Below are 22,047 nucleotides of genomic sequence, written 5' to 3'. Positions count from 1 at the left end.
ATAATCTCAGTTTAAAACTTTATGCAAATACAGAAATTACAAAATCACCAGAGCTGCATGTTGAGGTCATCACTGTAGCGTCCAGGTGTACTGTGTACATTCTTCACTTTGGTTCTGTGATCTCTTAAAGTAAGAAAAGCTTGTGTAAAATGTAACATTGCATTGCATAATTATTATAATTCCAAAAGGAACTTTTGCATGTCATGAGAAAAAAAAGAAAAGCAGAAAGTTTGAGCATATATTCAAACATTTGTCACATCCCACTCAGTCTGATGTTGGCATCTAATTGGTGAATCATTTATACTAATGGTTGAGTGTACTCAGTGTTATGTTCACCAGCTTTCGCTTACACCAGCCATTATACCAGCCTATTTATTTATACATTGTGCTCACTAATATTTTATTACAGTTAAAGAAGTCTTCAAATATGCCTGGTGCAATCTCACATGTTAAAGTGTCCTTGGGAAAGATTCAGAACCCCAAATTTCCCGTCATGGACCCATTTCTGTGTGCACAGAATAAAAGTGGGTGTGAATATCACTTGTTTTGTAAAGAATTATATTAAAGTGCGACATAATTGCAATCCAATCCATTTGCATGGTTCAAATGGCTCCGTTTTATTCATTTGGTCACACCAGTGTGACTGTGAACAAACTTGCACAATCCTGAAAGTGAAGCAGCTTGCTTGAACTGAACCATCATCAGTTTTATGTGCACCTGTACATAATGCCAGTAACTAACACTTTTTTTATGCCACACCAGCACATCTTGTGTTCTAAGTTCTGGGAATTTGCTGATAGTGCAGAGACATAACTGTCTCTGTATGTTTGTAAAGCTGAAAAGCTGTAGGAGGAGCTGTTTGAAAGAACTTCAGAACTGCATCATGTTTGCTGTATCATGTGTGTTCACTCATTCTCCTTGACTTCAGTATATCTGTATTATCTTTATCAATGGAATTAGTGGCAAGTGGGTTGGTAGTCATTTTTGTTTTTTTGATCTTTTTAAAAAATCTTATTTTATATTATTTTTGATAACATTTTATGGATGTCCGCTTCACTATCTATCTAGAGTTGTAGTTTTATGAAACATATATGTCCTTTAGATGGCAGCACAGATCCACTGATGGTCTATGGCATAAAACTCATACAAGACAAATTTTATTTAGAGTATGATTAATTTTATTAGAAAGTGAAGACACTGTAACAAACCACTTTAACAAAAGTAATCAATTTATGAATAATCACAGTAGTTTACTTTTATTGTTATAATATTCAATATTTCTTGTAGATTCAATTCAAAGCTAATGTTAGAGTAATGGTGTCAGCTTAAATATCCTTGTTGCAGGGTGCTGCTGTTGGTGATGCAGAAGGAGCGGAAGAAGGAATCTGAGAAAATAAGAGAAAAAAATAGTAATTTTTCTAGCAGAATATGGTTTTTACAAACTGTGAGTAACTTTTTAAAAAACTTTTTATGGTTTATTTTGCGCAGTCTCACCTGAGTGTCCACAGTACTCTTCACGGTGTTTTCCGCTTTTATAATCTGGCGCTGTGGAGTCACAGAGCAACATTTATCCAGTGTAGTTTTCATTCATATTGCACAGCCTTTGAGACAAAAGATTCATTGTTTCCTACCCTGAATCTTCCGAGAGGATCAGGCTGAACTGGAAGCTGCTGTGGAGCAGCACCAGCAGGGTTCCCCTAAACAAAAACAGGAAATGTTACATTTCTGCAAACAATAACCACTGACACACTGAAGGTAAAGGTTGATTACCATCGCAGGTTGCTGAGGAGCATTCATTGGTGCCATTTGGGGTACTCCCATGAAAGGAACCTGGTACTAGAGAAGCAAGACAGATGATGCTCTTAAACCTGCAACAAGTTGTGTTGTTAACACCACAACAGTAAGTGCCTCACTAACCGCATTGACTGCAGGGACAGCAGGGAAAGGGTACACATTGCCGACCTGAGCTGGAACGACAAAAGCAGGAACTCGAGGAACAAACTGTGAGAAGGAAAAATAAGTGTTACTTAGATTCACTGCAAAATATCGGTGAAAAGTCACATTGTCGCTCAAACTTAAATCCAGTGGACTGACCTGAGCAAACTGGGGCTGCCCTATAACGCCTGCTCCACCGCCAGCAACAATGGGTGGATTCAGACCACCAACCAGCATCCCGGGGTTTGCTCCATTTAAGAGTCCTCCATTTAAGAGTCCTCCATTTAAGAGTCCTCCATTCAACATCCCTGCATTCATAGCTGCCAGCAGCCTTGCAGTCTGCTTGGAGCAGGAAAAAGACTTATTGCCTGTGGCCTAATCTCGATTATTGTGCAAAGTATGCATACATCCATAGTCTGACTGTAACTTACCTTGCCTGCATTGACCTGAAATAAATTTAGATGAGATATACACATTAGTATAGATATATACACATATGGATAGATGGATAGATAGATTGACTACTCACATAGCTGAGGGTTGCTACAAATGCTGCGAAGAGAAAAAGCTTCATTTTGCACCTTGAATCGTGTAAAAACACACAGACCTTGTACGTTTTTGCTCTGGCTTCAACTGTTATGTGCCCAGAAAGCTGACAGTAACTCTCTGTTTCAAAGACGCCTTTTATCAGTCAAAGAGATTATTATGAGCCAATTAGAGAGGAGAACACTGCCTTATTCACATGCTATATTTGTCACCTGCGTGTCATGGGAAGTTGCAATATGGCATCTATGGTTTCTCTACAATACAAGATTTAAAGAAATGTAATGCAGCAAAGTCCCTGTTTTCAAAGAAACTTCAGCCAGTTGACACACTGACATTGTTCTTGATAGAGCTGAGTGACCACAAAAAAATAACGCAGTGATTCATTGTCGCGGGAAGGGTTTCTAGAGGCTTCTGGAAGCTGAATTAAACCCAGCATGGACCTCGTCAATGTTGTGGGTTGTGGTTACAAGAGGCAAACAACTGACATCATAGTCATCAAGAGCTTTTGTAGATCACACTGTAAAAAATATGTGCATGTGTGTGTTTGTGTTCAGGCTTTACCCATTAAGCCTGAACAACAGCATAATTGCCAGAAAATTCTAATTGTTTCTTAAACTAGAGTGTTTATTGAACCTTCTTTTTATTTTGAAAGAAATAAAATATCAATTTGCATGTATGAGTTTTAATTTGTATCATTTTTTGCTGCGTCCAGCATTTTTGTGCAATTTGTTGGTCACAGTTGATGTGTTTTAAACAAAAAGAAGTACAAATTTGGGTTTAGGGATTGTGTTTTTTAAATCACGCTGATGATGTAGAGGTATCAGAACCACATGTATCTAAAAGAATACGTTATAGTGTTAAATTTAATCGAACATTTCACCTTTACTGTGTCAAGCTGCATGCAGACTGTTTATGAGAAGATGTTTGTGAAAACACCCGGGCATAAATGGCATCTTGTGATTTGATTCATGTCTAGAGGTATAAATGGCATGTTGCCTGCTGCTGTTTTATAATTAAAAGTTAGAATAAGTGCCTCAGACATGGCTGGGTGCCTTACTGTAATTTGTGATGACTTTATAACAGTGACAAACTTTTTATTTGCCCACCCACACGCCACACTCTCAACCAATGTACACACTCACTCACAGTGACCCTCGGGAAATCAGTTAATCATTAATAAAATTCTGAAATTTAACAAGAAAATGAAAACAGAAAGCCTATAGCTTGTTTCACGAGCACATGTTCAGAGCCATCACATACATTACTGTTTGGTTGGATGGTTACTCTGTCATATACCAAAGCCGTCTGGGAATGTTTTTCCTTTTGCTGACTCTGCAGCTGACAGCAGACCAGGTAAACACCCTCTGTGGAAGTTTGGTCTGGAGCTAATTACACACTGTCATGCAGTTACAATTAAGAAACTATTTTTTTCTGTTTTCAGTTTTAAAGGACAAAAGGTTCTCTCTAATGCAAATGCAGTTGTTCATCTGATTTATATTATTTTAGGTACTGTTTTTTTTTTCCAAAAGAAAACAAGCTGTGCCAGGAATTTCATGCTGATGTGACGGATTTATAGTTTTCAAATGTTCAAGAGAGACCATCTGGAAGTAGCTTGAAGCTGTGTATTGTAAACAGAAGGCTGTGTGTATTTTTATCAGCCTCTTATATGAAAATAACAGCCATCAGATGGAGGCACACCCATGACCCTGCTGAATTTATTCAGTGTTTTGTTCAAGACAGACTTGACAGATTTGTTTTGTGCAATAGGAGTTCAATCATTTATTGGTCATTAGTTACAGTGATCTACAACAGTAAAGTGTCAACAGGTATTAAGGAGAACCACAATCAGTGTTTAGCAATGAATCTGTGAAAAATGCTTCATCTCATTCCACTTGCTTCTCCTCAGTATCTACCCCAGAGCATTCTTCCTCATCTTCAGCTGGCGTAGTCTTCATCACCGGAGACTGCGTCCTCCTGAGGCGAGCTGCGACTGACCGTCGAAACCTCAGCTTGCCGCTCGGCTTTGCAGCACCAACAACACCGCCCAAGGGTTGTGGGTTATTTTGCCCGACTGCTGACATCAGCTGCACTTGGCCAGGGGTCAACACGACACTCTGAGGCCCTCCGCCGACATTTCTCTGTGGCAGCACTGCAAACAGCCCACCTCCAGCTTGCTGCGTCCCTGGCCCTTGCAGATTCATGGTGGCTCCTCCTGCCTGGCCCATGAGAAAAGCTCCACCTTGTGGGAGAACTGCAACTGGAATTAGTTGTTGTGGTGGAGCCTGACCTACAGGGTTCCCAAGTGGCTGGATAAACAAAGTATTACCAACTTGGACTACTTGTGCCACAAAGGGCTGACCAGTCAGTGGAACCCCATTTTGAGCCCCAGCGTTTGCACCGTTGGCAGCTCCTGGTCCTCCATTGTTCTTCACTCCCCTATTGGCAAGTGCCTCAGCACTCCCTGAAGACACACCACTCTCCACCACGAGGGCCAGGCTCTGAAAGATAACCCACAGCATGCAGTACATGTTTTAGCTCAGTGCAAGCAGCAGATGATCAGCAGGTGAAGCGCCGCTTCTTTCTTTACTTATATAGAAGGCGTCAGACTCGGCGATCACCAGAAAAGGTCCAATCAGAATGCTTTATCTCATAAAAACGAGATGCCGTAATCATCATGACCAAGCAGCAGGTTATTTTTTGCTTTGTCGCCTTACAGCAGGCCATTATTTAGGATCAAGCGGCAAACCAAAATCATCTACCAGTGACTTGCATTCTTAAAAACCATTGTTGAAGAGCTATTCATCTCATGAAGTAACACAAACACATGCAAAAAAGAAAAGGAATGAAGAAAAGATATCAGAACATGAAATGATATTTACCAGAGTCTTTTTGTAGGAGACTTTATTTCAGCACAAACATCAATAAGCAACAGAGTTTACTGAAATATTCTGAAATTGTGAATTTCTTTGCTGTTTATTGCCTTTAGTTAGCAGTGTAAGGAAACATAATATATGAGGACAAACATGTACACATTTGCTACTAAGTTAGCCAATACAGGTGCTATTTTACATTTGCTAGTATCAAACAGGAATCTGCAATTGTCTGCTACTAATTGTGGTACTACCTGGCACTGTGTACTGCACAATGTTTTTTCTACCATCAAGCTGCAATAACTTTGCCCCAGTTTGGAATGCATTGTAGTAAAGATTTTGAACACAGCCAGCAAAAAAATAACTACTTCTTTCTTCTAATAGACGGTTCTAGCAGCTCAGTCTAAATTACAGATCAGTGATTTAAATGTCCATGCTTAGCCTTACACAAAGCTTTGTTTATAGCGGGAGGTAACATGGGTTTGTTTCATCTGTACTTGTCAGAGCGTGTACTGTATCATTTTGAATAGACAGAACTTCAACAGCCAGATGTTCAAGCTACAACACTCAGAAAAGCAGGTTGGCATCCATGTCCTCTGCAGAGAGACAAGTTACAAAGAGTTAGAGTTTGCATTTAAATGATCAACTAACAGTACCAGAAAACATCAAATTCTGAACATATTTTAGAGCAAGATGCTGGGTTTTCATCTTAAATCTTGGAAGATATATTCAGATTGGAGCATCACATTTCTGAAACCTCTACTATCTATGCAATTATATAGGCCTTGACCATGAACGTACTACATCATTTATGGGAAGGTTTCTCACAAATATAAGAAACGATGAACCTCTCACCATTCCTGATATCAAAACAGGTGATCCACTCCTTAAATGATACCAGTTTGTCTTTGTCAGCATCGCACTCCTGAAAGAAGCGAGAGGTGCAGTGCTCCATTGGCACCAGGGGGACCCTGAGAGGGGCCAGCTCTGAGTGGGACAAAAACCTGTAGAGGAAAAAGAAATGTTTTTGATCACTGTGAGTAAACAGAGTGCGCAGGATGACTACGTGTTTTCCTAACATACTAGTTATTGTTATTGTTGTTACAGGTCATTGAAGCCTTTAGACCAAAAATCGTTTGTTGGTCCTTGTTCTGGACTGAAAACTAAAGGACACCACTACATTTGAGATCTGTGCATGAAACCTTTAAAGAGCAGCTCACAACATATTTTTATAAGCTTGCTTTTAAAATGTGTTTTAATAGTTGGGTTTTTGTTTGTTGATTGTTCTTGTGAAGCACTTTGCTATTCTTATCAAGACAGGTGCTATATGAATACTTTTGATTTGCTTTTGCTTACTTGTTACAGTTATTTTTGCCTATTCAATTTTTCCTCAGAAGTCAATGTGCCATATAATTGCATTAGCAATAAATTTAATAACGCTCTATATTAACAGTTGCTGCAGCTCCTGAAGCATTTGAATTTTCGGAATGTGGAAATTTCAACATCGCTTGAAAAAACTAACCGCTAGTAACGTCCTTCTCACCAGTAGGCTAAGTGATTTTTAGCCAATTACAAGTTGAATCTGGTAGTTGGGGTTGTTAGCTAAGATACCGTCATTAAGAAGCAGTACAACTAATGTGTCTATGCAAGCTAATTTGTGATGTGCACCACTGGCCCGGCCATTAATTTTTTAATGCACCTTCTCAGATTAATTCACTGCGTGTCGTGCCCAGGGCTGGACTGGGACAAAAAAACAGCCCGGGCATTTTGACTAGAGACCGGCCCACCAGGTATTATAGGAAAAGCCATAAAGCCTTTGAATGAAAACAAACGCTGGCCAGTCCAGCTATGGTCGTGCCATCAGTTAACCCTTCCCAGGGTTGCCGACCCCTGGAGTAGGGGTTTACACATTCACCTGACATGTTCAAGGTCTCTGGTTAGAGACCATGAAGAGGCGCAAATACCCTTTGGTGTTGAAACAGGAAGGGTATCTGGTGGAAAAAGCTGCCAAATCAAGTGGTGCTATCTGTGGGGACCCCGTGTGAAAAGGGAGCAGCCAAAAGAAGCGTCTTCTTATCACTTTGTGATTAAGGATGTGTTTTTTACAGTCTGTCAGTCATCTGTGACATATATATCTTTCCATATTGTTCTATAACCAATAACTCCCCTAACTAGCTAGCTTTTTTTTAAAGAAGATACTATATGCAAAACCAGTGTATAAAAATGTACCTATCAGATGGGTGCTGGTCCAGCTGAGCAAACTGCCAGTGTACTGGGTAGATGTACATGTTATAGTTCTTCTCAAAGTCCTGTGCGAGAAGCTCAACAGAGTGATTGCCTGCATGAAGGCGCCTCTCACTCTCAAAGATTTTCTTCACCTGAAGAATACAGGAGACCACACTTTGGCTGGTTTCAGTCACTTAAACACAGTAGTTGTAAAGAGCTGTTGGAGTAGTAAGCCTTACTCTGAAACGCTGTTTAGGAGTGAGGAAGCCAGGAGTTATGGAGTCATGTTCGTAGAGCTGGAGCAGCACGTTTTTGAGCCAATCTCTCATTCGTAGAGGAAACTGCACCCGCTCATTGTCCACACATGGAGGTATCACTGAGACAGAGAGGACAGAAAAAAAGCATCAGATGTTTTAATTAGTTCTTTCTTCACCATACTAAATTATACAGTTTGTACAGTGTTTAAATACAGTCTCACATTTGCATGGCCCAGTGTAGTCTAGGTGAAGTCTGTGTCCTTTCTTAGTGCCCTCTAAGTTGCATTTAGTAGCAAAGAGTTCACATGATGTGTCATACGTTTTGTTGTCTGTCCCACAAACCTAAACAAAAACAAAAGTGTTTAAATAAATGAAGAGAGAAGATCAACTTTTAGCCACTGTCCTCGAAGAGTTTATGCAGGCAGGACTTGTGAGGAAAGGAAGACACAATACAAAGATAAAATTCCATATTTGTGGTTTACAGCTCACCTTCAGCCTACTATCAGACCCTTGACCTTCTCACAAAAAGCAATCTGGGTCAAATAATATGAAAAGAATACCTGCTGGCTCACCATAACAGGCAGGGTAGTTAGAGCTAATATTAAAACAAAAGTGTTCTCTGCTTTGTCTTTCAATTAAGTCAAAATGCCCACAATGACATCTGTACTTTTTCCTTTTTCTCCTCAATAAACAATATGAAAGCTTCACAAGGCTGCTGCAGACAAGTGTGTCACAACCACAGAGCATCACATAAAACGTATGAGCATAAATGAATAACAATATGTAAGTGTGACATTTCTTTTATAGGCATCAACATACTTACATAGTCAAACTCATTCACACTGGGAGGGCACTCTGACGGTTCTTGACACACACACCCTGGCTTATTGTCCGCATCAAGTTTGCATGTTTTTCCACGTTTGCAGCGGAAGTTTTCACATGGATCTTTAAGAAAACACAAACACCGGTTGGATCTCTGACCCATATTTCACCTGATTTCTAGAAACAGTGAGATAAATTACTTATTTTCCTAGCTTGTTTTAAAGTTTGTCTTGCAATAGAGCCCAGTACGCTACAATAAGCTCACATCATCCTCTACATTCCTTTAGTATAGAGTTGGTATAGCGATTAAATTCGACTTGATCTCTCTTATTCACTTTTAAGCCTGCAGAGCTGTGTTTTGGTAGTGACTGTGAAGCAGAGAGGCACTATTCATGCGGAAGTTTAAGCAAAATGATTCAGTCAGCAGATTCCCCATGTGAGACTATTCGGATGGTGTATTAGTCAGTATATAGTGAATGCTGCTGCTGACCAGACACTCAGCAGTTCTATACTGTAAGAATAACACGTTATATGAACGATAACGTTAAATTTAAAACAATGTTAAACTTCCTTGAAGTGGAGCCTTTCACCAGCCTGTATTATTTACATTTATTTCTAGTCTTGTGTTAAATTAGAGATGTTGATAATTCCTTTTATCTTTATCTTATCATGATAAAGATAAAATATCATATCATCTTTTGCTTACATAACTGTCAACTTACAGAAAGTATCTGGCTTTATTATTAATGGACCTAGAAATACCAGTAATCATGTCACAGAAGGCTAAGGAGGAAGCCTTCAACAGAAACAATCAACAGAAAAAAAATAACCAGTAGGGGTTTCTGGGAGTTGTATGTCTCCGCCAAGAGAGGGCCTGGACCTTGGGTACAGTTCGGCTGCGGCTCTTATCTGCACCGGATTCACACCAACTAAAGGACCCTGGGAAAGTACAAAAAGACGTGTAAAGGCAGACTCATGCATGTATAAAATCCTTCTCCTTTTCCTCCTTCTAGTACTAATAATATTAGTAATAACGTGAAGGTACTATAGAAAGAGAAAAAACAAAGGTCAAGTTGCCCCAATGAAAACTGCAATATCAGCTTTTTTGTAAACTTTGGGCTGATTAGTGCTGCTAAATGTTGCCAATGCTGTCAAAGGTTAGCCGTAAACTTGCAGAGAGCTTTAAAAGCCTTAAACTTGCAAGTGAAATCTTTTTTTTACTTGCACTGCACTGATGTCTAGCAGGCTAATTAGCTGGGTCAGTTTCACAAATGAAAAAAAGCCCACTGACAGGGAGATGTATCTCCTTTAACCACTTCAAGATATACACAGGTGATTTGTAGATGCAGTGTGCAGGGCAGATTATGTCCTCTGTTACCTCCTTACCAAGGAAATTACTCCAGCTTAAACTCAATGATTAATTTTAACTATCAGTTCTTAAAACATTTTCACTGTGGGCTGATTTTAAAATGCCACCAAGAGGGTTTGAGTCTAAACTTGTCTTCCTCTCTTTCTCTTTCTCTTTCCCTGCTTTCCTGTCTTTCTATCTTTATCCAATGATGCCTGAACGGCCAAAATAATAATAATGATAATCTACTGTAAAGAAAGAAAATATAGGTAATATAAGCATTACCCATTTTCCTGCCCTTCTCCTCTTTGTCTTTTGGTCTGTATTGTCAGTGCTGCTGCTCTCAGACTCAGGATCCTGTCGGCCCTCTTCTTGTCCGGGTTGTGTTTCCTCCCTGTCTGGAGAGTGCTTCCTTGACCTTTGGTTTTTCTTTTGCTTCCTCGTTTTTGCCTTAGTGTGACTTGCACCCACATTCTTACTCTTCTCTTCCTCCTTTCCAGATAGAGTGGCTCTCAATTCAAGCTCTGCATCGCCCTTTGGTTCTGGATGATCCACATTTGCTTCAGGTTCTTTCTTGGCGCTTACGTCTTGGTCTGAGGAATCTTTGTCCTGTGTCTGATCAGACACCTCCTCGCTGTGTGCTGCCTCTGTGTTTTGCATGCCAGGTTCATAGTCATCAGCGATATTGGCCATTTCTTTCCCACTGGTTTCTTTCTCTCTGATGTCTGTTTTTGAAGTAGGCTTGGTGTCATCAGAGTGGGTTTTGTCGTTAGCTGACGCAGTCTGTAGAGGTTGTAGGAGGCTACTATCAGCAGCATAGTCCAGATTGACTGGAATCACTGATTCTGTGCTGCCATCTTCCTCTAGCAGTGCTTCAGTAGGCTCTTCCTTCCTTTCTGAATGAGTCATCTTCTGCACCTTCTCCTCTATCACATCCTCCACACTGTCTTCTTTCACTTCTTCCTCATCCAGCAAATGTTTCTTTGTCTCTGAATTCTCATCCAACTTCTCCTGATCCTCAGCGACCTCAACCACCTCGCTAGACTCAACCTTGGCTTTGTCAGCTTCTACTTCTTCCTCCTCCAGCTCTCTTACTTCAGCTTCATCTTCCTCTTCAGCCTCTTTCGTCAGGAGGTCTACCAGTTCTTCTTCACTCAACAGAACTGCAGTGCTTTTCTCTCGCTTTTCAGCCCTCTCTCCATCTTCCTTGTTAGCGTTGTCTTCGGAACTCAGTTCCTCGTCTTCCTGCTCCTGGCTGCTGGCCTCAAATGTGACTAGAGTGGGTAAGATCTTTGGCTTATTGGCTTCCACTGTGATAGCATCCTGAAGCAGGAGAAAAGGAAAAATATTTATCGACTGTATAAAATGACACGATACATTTAGTATTAGAATTTAAAACTCTAGATGAAGAAGATGTTACTCTACCTTTTCTTTGGTTGTGTGCAAACTCTTATGCAACCCATGATGTTTTCCATGAGGTTTACTTTTCACCTGAAGATAATAAGAAACATCTGTAATATTTATTGTATGGTGAACACATTATCATATTGTCTTTGATCATTTTTACTCATTGATTTATGAAGAAGAATATCTTTACTACTCACAGAAAGAGCAAATGTTGCTGCCAGTAAGCAAAGGAATACTAAGCAGGCCTTCATACCTGTAAGATCAAAGTGAATCATTTAAACCTTGGATAAATTGTCTAAAAATGGATAACATGTAAGTTTTTAGATTTTGAAACCACTACAGAATTGAATATTTCAGAAAAATATTACACTAAAGGCTAAAAAGCTGTTCATAAGCTATCAATACATTCTACTCTGGCTTTTTCACAACAAAGATGTGAACTTGGCACATCTTTCAAAGTGGAAACAACTGAATGCATCTGTATGCTGCCAGCACATTCATGACGAGCAGAGCTGTGGGCCCAGCCTCCACTATCGCCAAGGTTACAGGCCTCTGATATGCACCTCGCTCTCAAAAGTCACATTCGGAGCTAAAGTAAACACCAGAAGCTACCAGACTGGAAAAATTTGACTAAGTCCACAAACTTTTTGTGTGTCTGGAGCCCAACGACAAAGATATTAATGGGTCTGTCTGGTAAAATAGCTCTCAGCACAGTTCTGAGATGTGAAAGTAATGCTGGGGAGAAGGTGTACACACCAAAGCGATAAATTAGTCTTTATACTTTGAATAATTTAAAAGTTACCAAAGACACTATTATAACTACTCTATTACATGATTGCTCCATCTTTAATAAAAATGAATAGACATTATAAAAACATTTAGATATGATATTTCTCTAAATTATATGCACCAAATTAGTACTTCCAAATATGGAGCACATATTAAATAGTGCTACCACTTTCTGCAAAAGTATCAAAGCATCGCCATCAATAGCTCACCAGCATAAAGCTGTGGCCCTAAGTAATCAAGCCAGCAGTCGCACATACAGCAAGCAATAGTTTAAATGCAGTAACTAGTTAGTGAACAAGATGAATGTCAAACGCACATTACTGTTTTGCTATATATAAATGGAGTTGCAAAGCACTATTAATTCCAGCTATTTTATTGGTTCTTTTATTGCTGTAATTTCAATATGTGTGTCTGAAACGGGTCTGTCTTGTAAAGAAGACATTGAGCCTCAGTAGAACTAACTGTATAAATAAAGGTAAAATAAATGAGAAATGAAACTCTGTGTGTCACAGAAATTAGGATTTTACCTGAGGCTGGCAGTCGCAAGAAAAAGTATCCCGCAAAAACAGCAGCGTGCCTGTGCTGAACCTGTGAAGATGTCCTTTTGTATTCAAGACAGTGCACAGTCTGTCCACACAAACTAAGCATTCAACACACACACACACACACACATACAGTTTTTTTTTCCAGGGTTTAGGATGCCACTGCTAACTTTGGGAGGGCCTTTGGGAAACAGAGATAAAGAGAGAGGCGGACAAAGGGATCCCACTCCCACACTGAGCTTCTGTTGGGCGATATACTTCAAAAAAAAAAAAATAGCGTGTCTGTTTCCCAAAAAATGAAAATAACTTTAAAAAAGAACGCTCCAGGGTTCATAACAGATTTTGACAGGTTTCATTTTTGTTACTGAAGATAATTTGCATGCATGTATAGAGGAGTTCAGGAGAGTGGGCAACAGAGTCGACAGCCATCTGTTAAACACTACTCTGTTATGGTTTGGGCAGCATTTCAGCCAGTGGTGTTGGGGATCTTGTAAAAATTTATTTATTTACAAGCACAGAAAAGTGCTGTCAGATTTTTGATCTACCATCCAGTACAATCTGGTTCATTTGTCAGCAAATGATCCCAAAAGCACTACTGCAGTAAAAGCATATCTGTATAGAAAAACATGCTGTAGAACACTGGACATATGGATTGTTCTCCCCAGAACCCAGACCTCAACATTACTGAAGCAGTGTGAGCTCATCCTGACAGAGAACAGAACAAAAGGCAGCCAACATCAAATAAAGAGCTTTGAATGTTCTTCATGAAGCCTGGAGTACTATTCCCAAAGACTGCTTAAAGAAATGACAAGAAAGGTTGTCTAAGAGAGTTTAGGCTCTTTTGAGGAATAAAGAGGGTCAAACCAAATATTGACTTTAAAGCTTTTTAGAATTGTACAGACTCTGTTTTTGCAATGATTTTATCATCTACTGAAAAGCAGCACCAGTACAGGGCTTGGCATGATGCTGATCCTGAGAGAAGGGCTTCATATTCATATGTGTCCTGTCAGTAATGTTTCTTTGTTTGTCAGCTGTATTCATCCTTGATGACATCAGCCAACAGAAAACTCATTATCAAACTCAAACTTCAGATTTCCATATCAGTTAGACAGAAAACCTCAAATCCCTGGTGAATAGACTCAATTAACCAGGGGTGGGGAACTCCAGGCCTTGAGGGCCGATGACCTGCAGGTTTTAGATGTGTCCTTGATCCAACACAGCTGATTTAAACGGCTAAATGACCTCCTCAGCATGTCTTAAAGTTCTCCAGAGGCCTGGTAATAAATTAATCATTTGATTCAGGTGTCTTGACCCAGGGTGATATCTAAAACCTGCAGGACACCGGCCCTTGAGGCCTAGAATCCCCCACCCCTGCAATAAACAAACACGCTTGTTCAGATGTGTAGTATTTCTTCGTTGACACATTTTTGTGTATTACACCGCTATAAAAATAATGAATTCAATTTTATTTATATAGATGTAAATCAAATCAAATGTTTACTTTCAGTTGAATATTTCAGCAATTATTGGAGCATTCATTGTGCTTTCTATTGAATGGATTTTGCACACTTTTGGGTATGCTGTGGAAACAATTGGATTATTTAACAAACAAGTATAAGTGTAACAAAAAATGTACCCCTGATAATGGATGGATAAGCCTCATAATGAACATAATTTCTGGTTACTGTTGTTTGTGAAAATTTGAAAAAGTACTATGGGCAGGTTGTTTATGGCAGAATGAACCCAGTCCAAACCAAAATGACCACATTGTTTTAGGACAGAAACAATACATACTTTTGGCCACTAGATGTCACAAAAACTAAAGTCTGTACTCTTAAAGCGGCTAAGAAACTGCAGTATAATGAGGGTAAATGATGAGAGTAGCAAGGACATGACAAAATCGCTCAAAAACTGCCGTTTTACCTTAATTGATTGATATTCAAAGAATCAACACACCAGCTTTAAACACAAGCCTCTTCATTGAAAAAATACACTGCTTTGTAACACTGTTCATCAAAGCTGGGAAGTACAAGCTTTGATTTATATTACACAATGTTGTAAATCAATCAGTCAATTCCACAAGGCATTGATGGAAATATGCTATCTTATTTTATACAATGCAGAGTAAAAAAAATACACGATGTGGCATCAATCATGGTGTTGTTTTTAGTAAAATCATATTTCACTATTCATCACTAACTTGTATTGTTTTCCCTTAATTAGCAACTAATTCAAACATATTTAGGCAAAAAAAAAATAGAAGAAAATGATTACACTGCACGCAGTCTCAAGGATCACACTGGTGATGCACCAGTCTGACAAATGCCTAGTTTCATTAAGAATATTAATACCACAGATGCATCCAACGCCTGTCTGACAAAGATAATTACATTATTAAACCTTAAGTAACGTTAAGGTGAACGTGCAGACACTGTTGACTGTCTGCGTATCACAACAAGCATCAATCATCTCCTCCTCCACTCCTACCCTGTGGTTTTGGTGGAGAGCGCTGGACTGGTGAACATTCAGTCTAATTACAGGTTTCTTTTGCTTAGCTGAAATCCAAAGTGAGGTTAAACAAGGAATTCTGTAAGCTTATTTTGGGCCTGGCCATATAAGTATATCCAGGAAGCGATTATATACCACAGGATGGAAATATATATAGAAGCCTTTACTTGTACATACTGTACATGCTTAATGTTCCAAAAACACAATTTCCAATAACATCGTTTAGCAGTGAAGGCAAAATATGGTTTGTTTTTGTTTTAATAGACTGAATTAATATTGTACTTTGTCACAGTGTGCGTGTATATGTGTGGGCGTGTGTGTGTATCTGAAGTTAATCCATTTATGTGAAGTTTTTATAAAAGGCAGTGTTTAATTTTCTCAATTTAAACCAACCTTATATTGAAAACTTTATAGCCCTCGCACTTGTACTACTTGTAACCTGTTCCATGTAATCCATCATCTGACAAAAACAAAATTCCAAATAGAAAGGGAAGGAGGGGAAAAGGAAAAGAAAAAAAAGTTTCACCGGAAACAAGCATGAAACCGTCTAGCCCTCTTTTCCTCTCTGAGTGGGTGAGTTTATTTTTTCAACAGGCCACAAACCCTATAGTTTAGCGAGCTAAATTATATTTCACTAAAGACGTGAGAGGGGGTGTAGGAAATTTTGTGACTGGATAAAAGAGCACACAGTATCTATGTGTGTGTGTGTGTGTACAATCATCATCACGCCACTGTGTGTTTTCTGAACTCCCTCTCCGGAACAAATACACCTTCGCATGACGACAAAAAAGACACATCCGGAAGGAAGTGATGCAATCACCTTAAATGAGAATACTTATATACAGTAGTCCTGGGAGTTCCCTCCAGCATATCCACACATCGTGATTTTACTTCAACTGCAAGCTTCCATTCGAGGTTCAGGACAGACTCTGGATTCTCCTGTTTGCTGCCTTATAGACTAAACGAGGAGCACCAGCTGCATCTTTTTTTATTATCTCTGAAACTGAGGTAGAGTAAATGATTATGTAGTATTATTATTATTACTTTTGATCACAACTCTTACTTTAGTGATCACAACTTTGAAAGTTTTGAATTGTCAGTTTGGTTTGTAGTAACTTAACATCTAGAAGTTTAAACCCAAGAGCAAATGGATGTGACCCTATTTTGGGGGGAGTTTCTTTTGCTAATGCACCATAGTAGTTACTCTTACACTGAACTGAACTTAATGAGAATAATAATTACATACTTTTTTTTTTTTTTTTTTACAGAATGAAGGTTCCCATCATTACATTTTGCCTGATTGGAGCAGTCTTTTCCAACCCGGTGAGTATGAAAGCAGAAAACAAAAATCAATTATTAAAAAGGTCTCAATTTTGAAAGATTTTTTCACCGTAATTTTTTTTTTACATAACTTTCAGATAGACGAAATATTCTCCCATCTTCCATGCTGTGTATTTTTGTTTATTTGAAAGTATTACTGGGTTCAAGGACACAGTTACAACAAAAAAAATAATAATACTAGGTACAAATAAGCATAATATTACTTGCTATTAGTAAAATAACAGGTGACATGGAACTAAAGCATGTCATAACCATATGTATTTTTAGAAATAATAATAATAATAATAATAATAATAATAATAATAATAAAGTGTCCATTAAATAACCATCTGTTCCATTTTCATTCTGACAGATTTTACACACTGTTGTTTCAGTATCAAGCGAGGTTGCATCAAACTCAGTAAGTAGCATTTTCAAAACACAAATCATTTTTTAATATTTTTTCCCAAATGCTAAATCACAGTTGTATTAGACCTTGTTTCTGGTACTAGGAAAGAGAGAGAAAAAAGAAAGCAAATAATTCCATAATAATTCAAAGTTTAACTTAATAATTTAAAATTTCAAGTTTTGTTTTTATTTATAGATGTTTAAATTAGCAAGTTTAAATTTGGCAATGATTTTCTTTTCATATATTTGAGCTTCTGTACGTTTGAGTATATTTCAGGAACTATACATAAACTACTAAACTATATAGTCTGCCTGCAGTAAAGCTGAATTCCTTGAAGACAGTCAGCAGGAAAAGCTAACAATGGGCGTGGGTACTGGAAGTCTCTCTAGACCTCAAGATGATTCCCATTTCAGAAACTATTGTTTACTATACTTTATGTCTGCTTCCATTCCGGCAGTAATAGCTTGCCCAAGCAAGGGTTGACAAGAATGAAATCTAAATGAATGATGATTGTTGATGCGGCAGTTAAAGCATATAATTAAAATACATTTTTCTCTGTGCTTACTTTGTTTTGTTTACCCAGACTGAAAGTGTGTCTGTTTCACAATCGTCTGAAAATGACACCTCAGAGCTTCAGGTAATGTGTACATTTATTTCAGTAATGAGTAAATGGTTATTTTTCCTGACTCTTTCCATCACATTTGATTGCTGAGTTTCATCCACATGACTCTTTGTTCCTGTCTGTGTTGCAGAGCACAGAGGAAAACACCTCAAATCAGGTGAGTTATTTTGGTTCTGAAATGTCTTCAGAAAACCTTCATCCTAACACACAGATCAAAATCATTTTTCTGTTTACTGAAAATGTCTCTGTTTTTTTTTTTATACAGAGCTCAGAGTCAGAATCATTAGAATCCACAGACAACACATTGGAGGACACATCAGAGGACACTTCAGAGGACACTTCAGAGGACACTTCAGAGGACACATCAGAGGACACGGTGGGTCCTATTAGCAATCCGTGTAATATTTTACTGTTATCCTTCAACAAGGTTGCTATTTCCATTTCATAATCTTTAAAGCATTAGCAAATTGTTAGGATTTCTGGGTGTAACCTTGGATATCAGATGATACAAATGAATAAACCTGGAATAAATCTGATATTTGCATCCTTAAATGGGTTTCATTTCCACAAACAGACTTCAGAAGAGAGTGACAGTCAGTCGGATGAGGTAAGATGAAGTAAAACAACTTCTTTTACTTAGTGTATTATGTGTAGTACAGAATTACACTGTTTCTTCACCTCTGTTCCACAGATGGACTCCATGCTTGACACCAAAGATGATAGTATGGGCAGTGAAGAGAATGTCAGAAAGGTGCGATAAATCTTTTACGTTATCAAATTATTTCATTTAACCTGCTTAAGTAGAGGTTACAGTTAGTTAACACAGTGCTCTCTTTATTCACCGCTTTAGAGCTGGGTGCGAGTGTTTACAAATACAGTGAAAGCCCTTAGCGCAGAGGACAGCAATGAGCTGCCCGACACAAACCTGCTGGTGAACCCCACAGACAGCAGTGACAGCACCAGTGACAGCATAGAAACCACAACTGCCACCAATGACAGCAATGAAAGCAAAGACAGCTCCAGCAGCGAGAGCAGTGAGAGCAACGAGAGCAACGAGACCAAAGACAGCAGCGACAGCAGTGACACCAGCATGAGTACAGAGGACAGCAATGCCAGCGACAGCACCGAGCTGAAACAACTGAAAGCCAGGGACTGTGTGAATGGCACTCAGAGCTGCGAAAGTGAGGAGCGTTTCTTCCAGAGTGTAGGAGATGATGCTCATTTCTCAGTGGATAATCTGATGGTGCCAGATGAGGATGACAGGGAGTTAATGCTGCGAAGATGATGACATGCTCTTGTGCAGCCTCTCATTTCCCTCTATGAACTCTAGCACTATGACTAGCCTGAACACTTCAGGATGATAGATTTTGTTTTATAGATTGCTTTATGTTTATAATGACATAATGCTACATGCAGCTGATTTTTGTGTGAAAATTATCGAGGTGATATTATCCCAAGTGTTTACTTTGTTTTTATAATAATAAATAAATAATATAATCATGGATTTGGGGCTTGTGGTGTGTTGGCATACCATTTTAATCAAGGATTTATCCATCATGCAATTTTATAACAGGCCAATACATAAAACTGTACTCTCTACTTTTTAAAATATTTAGAAAATTATAGTAAAATACATATAATAACTGCCTTGCAAATTCATATTTTGCATGCACATTATGTAGCTTTTAAAATTACTAGAGATGGCACAATACCACTTTTTAATGTCCGATACCGATTCCGATATCATAAATTTGGATATCTGCCGATACCAATATGAATCCGATATAGCATATTTTGTAATCAATAAAACTGTTTTTTATAAATATCTTGCTGCATTTTGTATAAGTTCATACTCAAGTTTTAAAAAATGAGACTGAAGCTATTCTGTTATACCTGTATGCAAAGAATACACTCCACCCAAAACATTTTATAGTTCAGCAACACAGATCAATCTAATAAATTTAAACCTACACCATCCTCCCTATTCTTACCTACCTAACTAATAGGGTTGCCAACTCCCAGCAAAAACATTAGGGAACCACCCCCCACCCCCCGCCCTTAATCGATGTAATCAACTTTAATTTAATGCAAGTGTAAAACAAATGCACAGAAATCAATTATTTTTCTACAATAATTAAATAGATTCAACATCTTTCTTCAACAGAATTGCAGACTGCACAGATGGTACCTTCCCAAAGGAAAAAATACTATAGCTTACTAGGGTGTATATTAGACTTATTAGTTACTATATACAATAATGGATTTCTATACATTTAATCAGATGACCAGTTTTGTTGTAAGATTCAGATAATTATTTATTCAAAGTTTTTAAATGACATAACAAAGAAAAATATTTCTTTGTGCCCCCCTTTCCGTTAATGCCCTACCTGGCCCCGACAAAACTTTGCTAGACCCACTCCTGCACAGTTACCAGCTGTCAGCTACTTAGAAAAGGATCCTGGTGTTATTTGTTTCTCAGAAACAGTTCATAGCTTCCCTTCAACTCATTCATGTCACCTAAAAGGTAAACCTGTTTCTCCATCACCTGTTCAGCTCTGATGATTCAGTAAGGACATCTCCTGGTTTCATCTTCATGTTTCCCTCTCACCGCAAACGGATATCATGACCAGCAGCTTTTACAGCCATGGCTCCAGCAAACCTCAGCTGATACTAGAAAGTAATATTAAATATGTTCTAACAACAGCTTATCAGGCAGCGGATAAACAACGTGCTGCTGTCGTTCATCCGCTGGTCTCCTCTTTCTAGCGCAAAGTGGGCGATAAAAACAAACAAGATGGGACTTCCTGCAGAAGATCAGCTGATCATTGATCAGTTTCATGTTTGAAGTAATAACAGGAGAGGAAGGGGGAGTGAATGAGAGAAATAGATGCAACTGCGCTGCAAAGACAGAATAACTCCAGCTTTGTGTCTATTTTTTAATTCTAGCTGACGTAAGGGACAAATCGCTTCCTTTTCACCTCAAACTGGAACTCAAATGACCAGTCCAGCTGTGGCTCAATATATCAGTTGTTAAGCTTAACGTGGAAATACTATGCAAACATTCAGGGATGAACTTACATACTTGCTTTAAGTCTCTGGGATAGTTTTTGCAGAGATGAAATGCTGCTGTTAGGAAGCATGTAGCAGCTCCAAATGCTCCAACTGACGCTGACAGGGCATACTGCTCCGATGCGCCGAGCTGGGTTACGCCAAGTAGCGCGTTTTGTGATACTTCGGATGGGATTACATTTTTGATTTCTCTCTGATATCCGATCCAGTAATTTAAGTCAGTATCGGACAGATACCGATAGGTAATATCAGATCGGTCCATCTCTAAAAATTACAATTAGCTACTGAAAAATAGTGGCAGGACAGCTGAATAAACAAAGAATAAAAATTTTAAGCTGAGTGCACCTCTACAATAATACATTTTTAAGCAAAATGCTGTCCTGCATATTAGAGGGGGGGAATTGATCCAAATATTGATAGTATGAAAACAACTTTTTGTGTTTACTATCACGTCTCTTTAATTAATGGTCTATAACACATTTAAACCACAGGATTGTTACAGCCATTTAGAGGTCATTAAAATATGTTCCAAATTTGGCTAATGGATGCTGGTTAGGCTAATCTCACAGCCTAAATCACGAGGTACTGTTCTCCCCTACATAAACTCCCTTTATAGGTTAAAAGTAGGCTATTGTTATTGGTATCGGATCACTAGCAAAGACAGCATTGTCGCAGAGTATTGCTGTTTATTACTGATACTTCTTAAATGAAATACTAGCACATAATACCTGCCTTGTAGTCGAATGTGAAACTACGACGTGTGATATGTATGACTCTCTATATAAATGGTACTTTCTCATTCGCAGACGTGGCCGGTTAGCTCAGTTGGTTAGAGCGTGGTGCTAATAACGCCAAGGTCGCGGGTTCGATCCCCGTACGGGCCAGTCGAGCCTTTTTGTTTAATTTTTACATTTCTGTTGTACTGGTTGATGACGATATTACCCTAAAAATACTGAATATCGTGTGGAGAAGTAGTTCGTCAATAGACAAATCTCGAAAACTGTCGCGGCTTATATGAAAAGTCCCCACTAGATGGTACCAAATCTTCATGTTGTATTGTGTACTAATGCAAATTACGTTTTTATAATCTTTCTTGAGGAAAAGGGCGAAACCGTATACAACAATCTGGAAAAACGCCAGGAAAAACAAATACAATATAAAAGTTGATATACTGCACAGAATCAGTCACAAAGCATAGTGGAGACTAAAGGAAATTTCCAGTTGATTCACATTGTCCACCAGCAAAATATGTCTGCCAATGTCCAGGAGACAATTCACCCATATTTATGGTCTAAATATGTTCTCTCCACCGAGAAGGTCACCAATAATCTGTTTAATGACCATGTCAACATAACTGTCTGATTCAATATCATAGTA

The 22,047-nt window shown here is 38.6% G+C and overlaps 3 protein-coding genes and 1 non-coding gene across 5 annotated transcripts; 2 read left to right on the top strand and 2 right to left on the bottom strand.

Annotated features, from left to right (window-relative positions):
• Positions 1 to 1,325: 1,325 nt before the first annotated feature.
• scpp9 (secretory calcium-binding phosphoprotein 9) lies at positions 1,326 to 2,509 on the bottom strand. Its single transcript, XM_085355922.1, has 8 exons — positions 2,465 to 2,509; positions 2,367 to 2,381; positions 2,095 to 2,277; positions 1,918 to 2,001; positions 1,771 to 1,836; positions 1,632 to 1,697; positions 1,495 to 1,545; positions 1,326 to 1,385 (listed from the first exon to the last, which is right to left on the bottom strand). Exons 1-8 carry the CDS (start codon positions 2,507 to 2,509, stop codon positions 1,326 to 1,328), a joined length of 570 nt encoding a protein of 189 aa, XP_085212048.1.
• A 3,409-nt stretch (positions 2,510 to 5,918) lies between these two features.
• Positions 5,919 to 12,848, bottom strand: sparcl1 (SPARC-like 1). Its single transcript, XM_085355921.1, has 11 exons — positions 12,728 to 12,848; positions 11,609 to 11,664; positions 11,430 to 11,495; positions 10,290 to 11,327; positions 9,487 to 9,595; positions 8,658 to 8,779; positions 8,056 to 8,176; positions 7,817 to 7,953; positions 7,581 to 7,729; positions 6,207 to 6,355; positions 5,919 to 5,947 (listed from the first exon to the last, which is right to left on the bottom strand). Exons 1-11 carry the CDS (start codon positions 12,846 to 12,848, stop codon positions 5,919 to 5,921), a joined length of 2,097 nt encoding a protein of 698 aa, XP_085212047.1.
• A 3,671-nt stretch (positions 12,849 to 16,519) lies between these two features.
• Positions 16,520 to 18,886, top strand: scpp1 (secretory calcium-binding phosphoprotein 1). 2 transcript variants are annotated; one of them, XM_085355919.1, is made up of 8 exons: positions 16,520 to 16,573; positions 16,944 to 16,991; positions 17,563 to 17,616; positions 17,732 to 17,758; positions 17,867 to 17,977; positions 18,176 to 18,208; positions 18,293 to 18,352; positions 18,452 to 18,886. In XM_085355919.1, the coding sequence occupies exons 1-8, from the start codon at positions 16,520 to 16,522 to the stop codon at positions 18,884 to 18,886; spliced, it is 822 nt and encodes a 273-aa protein (XP_085212045.1). The 2 variants fall into 2 exon arrangements, with proteins under 2 accessions (XP_085212045.1, XP_085212046.1); XM_085355920.1 differs by lacking the exon at positions 18,176 to 18,208.
• Positions 18,887 to 21,480: 2,594 nt separating this feature from the next.
• On the top strand, positions 21,481 to 21,554 carry trnai-aau (transfer RNA isoleucine (anticodon AAU)). The gene has a single exon. It is a non-coding gene; the product is annotated as a tRNA-Ile (tRNA).
• The last annotated feature ends 493 nt before the right edge of the window (positions 21,555 to 22,047 follow it).

Source organism: Diplotaxodon limnothrissa, linkage group LG6 (genome assembly GCF_057381915.1).
Source record: "Diplotaxodon limnothrissa isolate DT_005_m linkage group LG6, D_limnothrissa_male_GT1.1, whole genome shotgun sequence".
In the NCBI taxonomy this organism is placed as follows: Eukaryota; Metazoa; Chordata; class Actinopteri; order Cichliformes; family Cichlidae; genus Diplotaxodon; species Diplotaxodon limnothrissa.
Note: the sequence above shows the minus strand (reverse complement) of the source record. Positions and strands in the feature narration are given on the sequence as shown.